This window comes from Orycteropus afer, unplaced genomic scaffold, assembly GCF_000298275.1.
Source record: "Orycteropus afer afer isolate SDZICR_OR568_19922 unplaced genomic scaffold, OryAfe1.0 scaffold00038, whole genome shotgun sequence".
NCBI lineage: Eukaryota > Metazoa > Chordata > Mammalia > Tubulidentata > Orycteropodidae > Orycteropus > Orycteropus afer.
In genome coordinates, this window is record NW_006921625.1 from 9,893,260 (window position 1) to 9,905,576 (window position 12,317).

The 12,317-nt window shown below is 44.5% G+C and overlaps 1 protein-coding gene across 1 annotated transcript; it reads right to left on the reverse strand.

Annotated features, from left to right (window-relative positions):
• Positions 1-3,770: 3,770 nt before the first annotated feature.
• On the reverse strand, positions 3,771-11,448 carry BUB3 (BUB3 mitotic checkpoint protein). Its single transcript, XM_007936812.2, has 6 exons — positions 11,251-11,448; positions 10,652-10,721; positions 8,815-8,966; positions 6,135-6,293; positions 4,253-4,430; positions 3,771-3,991 (listed from the first exon to the last, which is right to left on the reverse strand). The coding sequence occupies exons 1-6, from the start codon at positions 11,443-11,445 to the stop codon at positions 3,771-3,773; spliced, it is 975 nt and encodes a 324-aa protein (XP_007935003.2). The 5' UTR covers positions 11,446-11,448.
• Positions 11,449-12,317: the final 869 nt, after the last annotated feature.

Below are 12,317 nucleotides of genomic sequence, written 5' to 3' on the forward strand. Positions count from 1 at the left end.
AAATAACCTACTATTGCACCGTTTTGTGTTTTAGCCTGGGTTTCCTCCCCATGTCCAGCCCTCAGTCCACAGAGCCACCACGTCTGTCCAACTTGCAGCTGAAGCAGCCAGCTCTCCAGAAGGCCTCTGGCTGGTCCCATCCCCACCAGAGCCACTGTTGTTGCAACTGGGGTGAAAGACAGACACGACTGCAGATGTTGAGGAAGCACTTCCGAGAAGGTCCCGCGAGTGTGGTCAGAGGGGCCTGGACGGTGGCTGCGGCTACTCCCCCTACTACAGCACCCTGGAGGGACCAAGTCGTACAGGGGGAAAGATACTGGAAGTAACCTAGGGCCTGGCTGAGCGCCTCTTCAGAACAGCTGCTTTAGGCCTCCAGGCTCTGCGCCTCGGGTTCCAAGCTCTCCCAACTAGTTGTTCGCACTTGCTTTCCCAGGGTCCTCCCAGCCTATAGAGCAGGCAGCAGGCAGCTGTGTATACAGAGGGGGTGGGTGCAGGGACAAGGGGCAGGGGCACAAGCAACATTCCCACCAACCCTCTTGATTCCCACCATCACCAGTTGCCCAAGCCCCAGAGACTCAACTGTGCCTTTAGTCCAGGCACCCCCAGGTCCATCTGAGTGCCAGCCCCAACGGCAAGGCCTTAGGGTCCAGAGCAGTGGGGCCAGAGGCACAGCAGTCCCCAGGGGCCGCCTCTAGTCCTCCTCACACAGCACTGGTTCTGCACGATCTGGTCTTTGGAACGTGTTTTGTTGGCGAGGAGTAAGTGCGTTCCATTACTCACCATCCCAAGGGCGTCACTGTGATTTAGCATTCGACAGGTAAGTACAAAATGGTGTCGTCTGGCTACATGTGTGCTGGACCGTGATCTTGTCAGCACAGGAAAGCATGTGCTACCTGCATCATCCTACACTGGCACTACCAGGCAGGTCCTGTGCCAAAGGGCACCCACCAGCTGCCACGCCATCTGTGCCCCTAAGAGTGAAGCTGCACAGCTGGCTCAAGGGCCTTGCTGATCCAGTGGGTGAGGGGCACGAGGGAGACAGCAGGGCTCCAAGAGGCCACCTTCCCCAGACCGATGCCAGCATCCACCAGAGCAGGTGTGACCAGGCACAGCAGGTGGACCTAAAGGTCCATGTCATCCCCAACATGCCCTTGGGGACTTTGCTCGCCAGAAGCCTTTAGGAAATTACATTAATTACCAATGTGAAAGGGTTCTGAATCTCTAGTTTATTAGGATAGCATGGGAGTCACAGGTGGGAGAGACTATGTTCCAGGAAGAGCCCAAGCTGCTCACTAACGGCACTGGGCTGGGGCGGGGGGGTGGGGGGTGGGGGCAAGTCTTCAGGTTACTGCAGGAGAACAGACCCCTGGCCCTCAACAGCGTGAGTGTGGAATGGTATACAAAGACAGAAAGCAGAGAAATCCACAAACTAAGCACCGTGTCCACAATGACTACAACACATCCCTTAGGGGATGATCATGTATTTGTAGGAAGTAAACAAAGCTTTCCATAGAGAAACCACTCTCACGGCAGGATTAGGTAGACCTGCAATGAAGAAAATACATTTCAAAAGACAGGTTCAGGCTGCCGGGAAGTTGTCTGACATACTTAGGAAATAAAAATAAGACACTTCTCTGCATCAACAGAATTTTTTAAAAGTACATCATGGATGAATCAATTTCGTAAGGACCAAGTCCTATTCAGTGACCTGCATTTCCAAACAACAAAGTAAAAAAGAAAATGCCTGACCACAGAAACACGACTTGGAGCCACCTGGACTAGGCCCAGTGAAGTTCGTGTCCTGCTTTAGGGCATTACGCTGAAAGGAATCTCATTCTCCTGTCATTGTTTTCTTTTTAACCTTAATCACCAGCGGCTGGGCAACTGAAATGGACACAAGAACTATATAAATGTCAGAGAAATATGTAAACCTCATTAATGTTTCCAAAAATTCATTTAGAGATAGAAACAGGTCCAAATAGATGCCTGTCTAAATGCACTGCAATTACGTGACAATTATTTTCCCAATACCCAGATCTGCTCTGTCTTTGCTCAGTTCATTACTGACTCAAACAATTTGCCCTTCTGGGATCAATTGTTTGCTAATAAATAATTGTTTACAGTCACAAAATGATGTTAGGAGGTTTTCTTATTAGTTTTCCTGCTGCATCCTAATAAGATTGAAAACTAGCTGATTCCCAAGAGTCTACCCTTAACCTCGCTTTGTTTAACAGCCCAGGAAATGATGAACCATCTGCTTCAGAAAATAATGGACGACCAAGAGGAAATATTGTTTAATTGTAGATTAACCTCCTCATGAGGCAGTCTGAAGCAGCTTCAGAATCAGTAACCAGAACCGCAAAAGAAACAAACGGCTCAAGAGCCCTTGCCTCTCCCATCTGAGGGCGAGAGAACATAAGCTACTTCTATTCCCCAGTGTTTGTGTATTTACAAACATTTATCCCCGCGATGGAAACAAAAATCACCAAGGTCAAACTGGTTCTCAAAAGTGCAGTCTCTGCCCTCCAACAACTGTCTGCCCAAATACCTTTAATGAAGCAAACCATCAAAGCATCTCATGTACTTAAGAAAGTGTGTATTTAAAAAAAAAAAAAAAAAAAATCAATAAAAACCTTTTTTCCATAATTTTCAGGTTCTCATAATAATAAAATTAATATTTTTCCCTGGTTTCTTTGTTAAGAGTAATAAATCCACCATTGGGGAGTACAAATTGTTTTATTATCATCAACATGCCACTTAAGTAAATCAAATCTTGTCAAGTACATGGTGACCTACAAGTTCAAGAGAAAAAAGAACAGCATGAGATCAAAATGGCCGGCTAGGACAAGATATACAAAAGTGACTTGATTAAATGCAAACACAGCCCTTTCAGCCAAGAGGCTTCACACGCTAAGTCTTTTCTAAAGTCCAATCTGTAGAAGGAGCTGATGGGAGTATTTCATACTCTGCCACCTCAGGTGCTCACCCAGTTAGCAAAGGTCCCAAACCACATTTAATTCAGATAAACATGGAATCCTGAAAACATTGAGTTATTCTAGAAATATTTATTGAGGACTTCCCTCAAGGGCCTGTTGACAGAGGGGCAGAGAACAGGATAAAGACATTTGGGATAGTTATTTTATGATTCAACAGATGCCCAAGCATCAGTTTTCCCTTCAGCCTGGTGGAGGCAAGCAAGTAAAAGCACTGCTCTGCAGCTGCCAACAAATGGAAATGGCTTCTCTTAGTTGGCAGTTACAACCAAGAGCCAAAGACAGCTACGAAAATTTCCAAAGTAATATGCTATTCCAGACAAGGCCATGTTACTCTGGGTTTCCAGTGAGACCTGAAGGTCAGTCACATTGTGTAAATATTAGAGAAATAACCTCTGTGGAGAGCAAAGATTTTTGGCAGTTTAAATTCTTAAACATCTTAAATAGAATTTGCTAAAATAAATTATTCTTGAATTCCTCAACTTAATTTTAAAGCAATGCACTAGTAATAACTGCAGAGATTCAAATCATAGTGCCCATTCAAGAAGAACGAGAATTTGACATTCTTCTCTATAAACAACTGGGCACAATTTTACCCATCAGAACGTCTATCAACCTACGGATATTGAAAGCTTGGGTGAACAAGATAAAATCAACTCCAACCCTACAGTCAGCTGTAATATCGAGCAGGCATCAACAATGCTATTCATGAATTTAGAAAAATTAATAAATCCTGGGTGGAATGCAAGAAAAGGCTCAAATGCAGGTGAAGCATACTCACTTGGGTTTTGTTTCTGCATCTGTCACTTGGCGAATAAAGATCCCATCTTCCGGATGCTCTGTGTCATCCATTTCATACATATATGACGATGCTATTGCGAGCGTAGTCCCATCGTTACTGAAGGCAAGGGATGCAATGCTGGTGGGATACCGGTGGAACTGGCATAGTCGCTTCTTGTTAAATGGATCCCAGATATTTACAAATCCATCAGAACCACCTGTAGGTAGTTTCCAAACAGTTTAAATGGTTCTTCAAGCCAGATACAGAGATAATCATGATCTTAAAAAACAATTAATAGCTAAGGTCACAGAAGTTAACATTTTCCCCCAAGAGGTTATACCACATTTATTTCCAAAATACTGTAAAGAGCAAGTATAATTTTTTTTAATTCTGCCTAAGTCCAGATGTTCAGCATTCTACCAACAATAGAATAATGTTATCTTAGTAATTAAATATAGGCTAGCACACCATACTTTACCTGTGGCAAATGTATTGTGAATGTTGTGAAAGGAAATGGCATTGACTGGGTAAATCTGTTCAATATTATTTTCTTTCAGTCGGTGACATTTGAAGGCATACTTCTTCTTCTGTACCTCAGGGCTTGGGTCCAAGTACTCAACGGCCACCCGGCCTTCAATAGAGCTCAATACATAACCCTACCATTAGGGAACCAGAGAAGGACAAAAATGGTGAATCCAGCTTCTAAAAACATGGCACTAATTCCCAAATTCAGCCCATACTAAAGAAAACTGAGAGGAAAATATGGCTCGGTTTTAACCCAGTGTTAAGCTGTATTAACACAGTTAGGACCATTACAAGAGCTGAATACTAATAACATGTTTTAGAAAAACAAACAAGGCTACGGTCACTGGCTTTCTTCACACCAGTGCCTATCATGTTATAATCCATCATTTCTGTATGTTCTGTCAAATGAGACTTTCAAACGGTTGTAGTATCATTTATTTGTTTTCTAGCCTGAAGGGGACTCAACTCTGTTCCATCACTCAGAACGTATTCTTTTTTGGGCTGTGCCTCTTCACCTCTAACAACTGCAGGAACTGTTTCCTTCATCGTGGGCAGCATTAACCTACGTTGAGTTGAAACACCACCCTTCCAACTCATGCATTCTGCCTTTTGCTCCTAATTACACTGAATCAGATTTTCAGGACTCCACAAACGTAGTTACAATTTCAAATCTTTTCTCACTTGTTCTTGAAATAACAAATATACCAAATAAAGTAGGAGGTAAAGATAAACGTGTAATCAATTTTTTATACGTTTTTACTCTTTCAGGGTATGAAAAAAGACATATCCCTGGAACGGTGCTTACGGAACAACAAGAAAAATAAATCAGTAACACCCTTTCTGTTGTTTATTCATTCCAAACTGGAGATAGAGTCCTACAGGAACTTTTAGGCATAAAGACACATAAAAACATTTACAAATGAAGCCCTTCTTAATCATGTATTTAAACCTCAGAAGTCTGCTATAATGCCCTTATCTTAAAGAGAAACTCACAATTTCCTGAAAAAAGAACTGTGATCATTTGAGGTTCTGGCCTTCTGAGACAGAAAGGCCAAGAGAATAACTGGCATAAATCTCTCTAGTCCCCGCCCTGCTTCAAGTCCCACAGCCACTGAACATGGCCACAGGTTCACAAGCTACGTGACATTTGTAGACATCCCTCTTGTGTCATTCCTAATGCAACTGATCACATATGTCACCAACTCCCCTCAGAGCCTGAAGAATTGGGGTGGGGTGGGGTGGGGTGGAGTGTCCCTAATAAACAGGCTGATCCCATATAGCAGTAGTGATGGATGGGGACCCACGCATACATCAAGAGTGTGGCCCTTATAGGAGGCACTGCCTCTCTAACCTCAATGTGTTCTTTAAATCAATCAATCAATCAAAAGTCTGCTGTCAGAGTGGGGAAAAGAGGCCTGTGATTACTAAGACCACAAGGAGGGAAAAAGACAACAGCCAACTCCAGAGGCCCCAATTTCCATATTTAAATTTGCATCCACTGGCTACAAACTGAAGTATGTGCAAAACCCTCTTCAATGACCATACACCTGTCAAGCATCCTGGACAGGGAATCAACAAGGAACTAGCAAGGACAAGGCCTCTCTTCAACCCACTGAGCAAGCCCCGGCAAACTCCTTCCCCAGTCTCAACAGCAGGTCATTTCAACAATGGGGTTCACATACTGCCTGTGAACACAAGGCTGTCAAAAACATCAAATGAGAATTCTCTCAAAGAACTTTGTACATTCAAAGTCACTACTCAAAACAGAGAAACAGGGACCAAGTCGTTACTACCCTCCACCTGCAGAGAAAGGGGGAAGAGAAAGCGGTCAGTACCTGCTTGTTTGGAAAGGCGCGTATGCAGCGGGTCTGGTACTTCAGGCTGGACTCCCGGCGCTGCTGCACGTAGCCCATGTTCCGCAAGTCCCACACCAACACCCTGCGGCCTGCTGTGCCCACAATCAGCCTGTCTCCAGACACCGAGAGGGTATACACCTTTTGAGAGAGCAGAACTTGGTAACAATCACCTGCCTGCCTGAAAATGGCATTGTGCCTCAAAGTAATGGACATCTAGTCACAAAACCATCAAAGTGAGCTGATCAAATTCCGAAACGCAGCTATCAATTTTAAATCCTGCAATTCTCCAACCAAGTAATTCACACCCAACAGCAAGCTCAGGAGGCCCCTAACCCTTCACCAGGAATCACCCACGGGCACTGAACCATCCTATAAACTGCTCCTGCAGACCGCACTGTCTTCATTACCAAAGCCAATGACACCACTCAAGTGGTTTTCCCAGCTTTCTTGTTTTACTCAGAGATGGTACGATCACAACAAAACAGCCCAAAAGGAGATGCAGGCATCTAACGATTCAGGATACTTCCCTATGGGCTTCATGCTTTTCACAAAGAGCCACTGTGAAAGTTATTTTTCTAGGAGTACCTCGGCAAGGAGACTGCAACTCTTTAAAAACCGTGCCTTTCCACAGTTGTCACACTGAATAAATAGGCCTTCCCAGGAAGAGCGAGGAAGCCACCAATAATTAGCTGCTTAGTTGGTTTGGTGGCATATGAACTCACAAAGAAAACACAGGGAGAGTGGTCTGGCCTAAGACAGGGCAAATTCTTCTGCCATGATGTCATATAAACACTCAAGACAGGAAAACTCAATGTTAAAGAAAAATTTTTATAGCATTTTCTTCTCCCTTAAATGTTGTCTATTTTTCCCCTTATAATGCCTTTTTCACTATTAAAACAGCTTCCACAAAAATTCCTTTCTACCAAATCATGGAATTTCCTGAAATCAACACTTAAAGTGCTTTATTTCCAAATACATTATTATTCAGGGGCCAAATTGTTAGCAAATTCATAAAAATGAAAACAAAAAATAAGTAAATAAAAAATTCCTGGTATTAAATTATTTTTAAACCTAGACTTCAGATACTTAACTCTGCATTCAATTAACAATCAACTAATTTAATCTGATCTATTATTTTGAAACCTGAAGAATCATCTTAAGAATTATAAAGAGGACCCGTGACAAAGTAAGACATCTCTTCAACACTCACAAATGAAACCATATGGCAAAAAATCCCTGGTGTGTCAGCTACACACACGCTGAAAGAGCCCACTTAGGCTTAACAAAGCAAGGACCTCAGTATCTACAATCTAGCCTCAAAATTCAACAATTCATTTGACCTTGAAAGGCAAGGAACTGAGAGGTTCAAAACAACAGATTTAACATAAATGGATTTCAATTAAGAAACGTAAGATTTGCCAACGTTCACTCAGAAAACAAAGTGTTTGCAGCCAAATGAAAATTAATCTAAGATGTGTGAAGCACTAAAGTTTAAAAATACAGAATCAGGAAGAGATCGATTTATAATGGTACAATTGTATCAAGAATTTTATCTTAAATCTTTACTCCCAGGTGACACAAGATTCTAGCAGTGCTTTCTATCCCCACCGATCGTAAATCAAGCGAAACCACTGTCATGCTACTGACGAGGTATATACATTTATCAAAGAAAGCATTAAAAAAAGTGACATAATGAACCTTGCTGAACCAATAAGCAGCTTGATTCAGTGTGGCTGTCCATTATATGACATTCTGCCAGCAATTTATCACAGCTCTTAACATGTTACATACAACCATAAATCAAAACTAGAAACAATGCAATTATTTTATTCTGAACAAAGGTCTTGCCAGGAGTAGATTCAAGTGTGATGTGACAAAAATAATGGCTCTTTGGATGCACTACAGTATATAATGATGGCTACAGAAACTGCAAAGTGTATTTACACTGAGGAAACAGACTCAAGTGAGGGATACCTTTAAACCGCTGAAACAATCAATCCTGAAAATTAACTACCACCTGATCAAGTCTGATGAGGACAGAGAGAATGTTCAACTGCACCTTCATCATACAGATCAAAAGGTTAGAATAACATACCAAGTTTTGGTTTTAAGAGCTTCATTCACCAGAGTCTACATCTGTCTGCATTTAAAAAAAAAAATAAGCAGTAAAAGCCAGGGACATGGGAGGACATCTTTCTTACTAAATTTGAAATGAGCTGTTCTGGCCCCCTAACAATCAACTCCAAGGAGACCTCGGGTCAGACCTGAAAATGAGTGCTGAGTCATCCCCCTTCCCAGTCTGGGTGGGTCTGATCCAGTGCAGGGCCATCAACAATCTTTGCTAAATGACAGCTCCAAGAAGGCACAGAGTTATCCCTTAGTCCTAAAATGTAAAGCACTAACAACACACAGAAGTGGGTTTGTTTTAGCCTATTGCTCCAGTGCAAGGAGAACAACTGACAGACTCAGGACAGAGCAGACTCAGGGACAACTAACAACCAAATCCCAAGGGTAGTTTTCCTTTACTTCTATATTCCTATGTAGTTATACTAGGCACTTCATCAACTCCTGACCTCTACACTCAACACCACACTCACCAGACATGCATCAGACCAAATCACCTGAAGGATCATAACTCTTGTTAATACAAAGTGCCTACCTTTTCAGGCTGAGAGAAAGTTCCAGCATTACAAGGAGTTCTAGGATCCCACAATTTAACTGTTTGATCCCAACTTCCAGTAACCATCACGTTCACCTCCGGACAGTATTCAACACATCTGATAGGAGCATCATGGGTCCCAACAAGATTTTCTGTAGAAGGAAAGGGGGAAAAAAAAGCCAATACTTAGTTTTACAGCTCTACAAAACAAAGATTCTTCAGATGAAACAACTGATTCTAGATTCCTTAAAACTTGGAACCTTGTTTAACTCAGTACCTGACTGCATCTAGTGCAAGGTCTAGAACACAGTAGGTGCTCAAGAAATACCTGTTGAATGAACAAATGAGTGAAGAACTTGCTCTTCCAGATCATGACAAAGACTTAACTTGAGCATTAAAGCCAATGCTTAAAAGTAATTAATTTACCTGGTTTAGGATTATCTGAGAATCTGGATGAGGAAAGCAGGGGGTCTTATTTCACTTGGTGGTCCAAACTTCCAATACAAAATTCCTCTTCTTTCAATCTCAACTCTTCACACTTATCTCATTCATTCACTGAACTAACGTTACTAACATTACTGTCTGCCACAATCTGTGCTATACGTTAGGAACACAACAATGAACAAGTATTGTCTTGACCCTTTTTAAAAAGACATCATTTACACCAGAAAGAAAAGCTGTAGAGTTTGGCAAGGCTCTTCTGAGAACAAAAGCCAAATCCCTAAATAATGGTCCCAAGATCTGAGGTGGTTGTTTGCTTCACAGCTTTCCCCACCCCCAAATTTTCAAATAGGACCTAAACTTATAAACCTATTACACAGGGTAAGCTGCTAGCAAACAAAAAGCCAACACCTGTTATAAAATTACAACATAAATGACTTCACATAAAAGCCTCTTTTGACTTGAGGTGTCCTTTTTTTTGACAAAATGTTGCAGCCACGCCTCCATCTATCCTCTGGTTATCCAGCTCATCCTTTATCCAGTCACCCCTACCCTGTCTCTCAAGGACTTCCCCTGTGACACATGCACCCAGCAAAGAGAAGCAGCTCAGCTGGAGACCTGGGCACTTGGGTCCTATGCCAATCTCTGCCCCAAAGTCACCATTAACATGGAGGCAAGTCATTCATGCCTGGGCTGCCAGGAAATTACTCAACTAAAAGAAAACGAGTCATCTGTTCTTTATTCACAAATTCAAGTGAAGCACAGTTTACTGCTAAAAAATTACACAAAACAGAATTAATGCAGTACACAGGCATACAATTTTATGATGTTAGAGAAAAAAAGAAAAGAAAAAACCCTCTCTTTCTTCAGTGTAAATTAAATGAGCTTCAAAAAAGAGAACTGTGGCACATCAGCAGTGCTGGAAAGTCCAAACACAACACAGACCACTACTGTCTCCCAGGACAGGTCTGTTAGTTCCTCTGGCAGTCCACTGGACTTTCAGTATTCTTTGCCAACACTACAACTCAAAAGCCTCAGCTCTTCTTGGATCTTCCTTATTCATTGCCCAGCTTGCACATGCATGAGGCTACTCAATGGATCCAGTCCATTTCTAAGAACAACGGCAAAGTCAAATACTTGAGTGCCACTTGGGACAAAGATCACAATGGACTTCATTGCAACACATATGTATGTACACACACACACACACACACACTTACATACACTGGGATAAATCATTGAACGGTTATCACTTACATTAAAAAGCCCTACATTCAAGCCATTTCTATCTGAGGCTGAGCGAGTTAGGAATGACTCTTCTTACAGTAAGTATTTATACCCTAATAACTACACAATCTGACACAATAATAAACTGGCCACATTGTGGTCCTATTACCTTGATCAGTATTCAGATCATGCATTTTCAGCTGATGGTCTAACCCCCCACTCCAGGCATGAGTTGGATCCTAGAAAACAAATTTCACATTTAAAACCTCCAGAACTTTAAAAAAAAAAAAGGACAAATTTTGAAATCTACCGCCAACTCCGTGGTCTATGTTCAGGACATGAGCTTTGCCCTCACCTCTGCACTGCAAACAAGACAAGCACAGAAAGCAAAAGGTGACAAAATTGCCACGGCCGTTAATCCAAGGACGCCTGGCTTACACGTTCCCCACCTGGCTGAGAGCAGAAGGGCCCAACCTTCCTCTGAAGGGGGCTGCCCAACCTTCGGTTTCCGCCCCCAATTTCAAGTACAAGTGCCAGGCAGTTAGCGGGACTGTTTTTACTAGACTCAACTTCAAGGTGGAGACCGAGGCTCCAGCGTCTGCCTTTCCCCAACGCCAAATGGTACCCGGCTCAAGACATAAGCACCGGAAACATTCAAGACCTGCCCAATGAACTTGACGGACAGAAGCCTTGCCCTAGTCCTGGCCGCGGGACGCTAGAACACGAAGCGCCCGAACAGCGGGCGCAGGGGCCGACCCCGCCACGTACGTAGAAGGCGCAGTCCAGCACGGCGCCCGTGTGCTGGTACTTGAGCCGCATGGAGTTGGCCGGCACATCGTAGAGGCGCACGGACGTGTCCCAGGAGGACACCAGCAGGAACTGGGAAGTGTTGGGGCTGAACTTCACCGACGAGATGCCATCCTCGGGCGGCTGGTTCAGCTTGAACTCGTTGGAGCCAGTCATCTACGGAACACATGCCCAGTCAAGTCCCGTCGGGTCCCGGGGTCCGGGAGCTGGCCCAGCGGGCGACGGGACAGTGGGGGAAGGAGCTCCACCGGGGCGGGACCGGGAGCACCAAGGCAACGGGGACTTCGCGCCTGCGCAGAGCCTACGGGCCCCGCCACAGTCGGACTAGCTCCCGCCGCCCCTCCCCCGCGCCGTAACCGGCCGCCTCGGCCAGCGCGATTGTATCCAGCCTCCCTCCACCCCGCCACGCCCCTCTCTGCCGCGGACTCTCGCCTCCCACCCCTGCCGCGAGGTCTGTCGCCCGGACGCTGCTAAAAGAATACAAAGAAGGTGGTGAAAATGCAACGGGCTCCCCTGCGAACGGCTCCCCCGGCTCTGGGAGCTTCCCTAGGCTCCTGGGCCCGTCGCCTCGCCCACTACCTTGAGATTCTCCTCTGAAGCAACGCAGCTGTCGCTCCCACCGCCTTGGCACTCTCGGAGAACTCGCGGGCTGGCTGAAGGAGGCGGAAAGGAAGTTTGAGCGGATGCCTGTCATTGGCTGATTTCAAACGCCAACGTCCCACTCTAGGAAGTCGATTGGTCCGCTCAGCTGCCCGCCGTCAGGCAACCCAGTCATCCTGTTCCGGCTCAAAGGGAACCACTGCGGCTTTTCCGATCACGTGGTCTCGCTTTACGCCCAGGCTGAGGACCCAACCCGAGGGCTGAACAAGTGGGAACTACAACTCCCAGGCAGCACCGCGGCAGGGCTACACTCACGCCCTCTCCTAGTGTTATAAGGCACACTGGGAGATGTAGTGTCTCTTGCCGACGCCCTGCTTGTTCTCAGACTAGAAAGCCGGAAAGATGCTATTTCTAGCTCTTCTCATGGA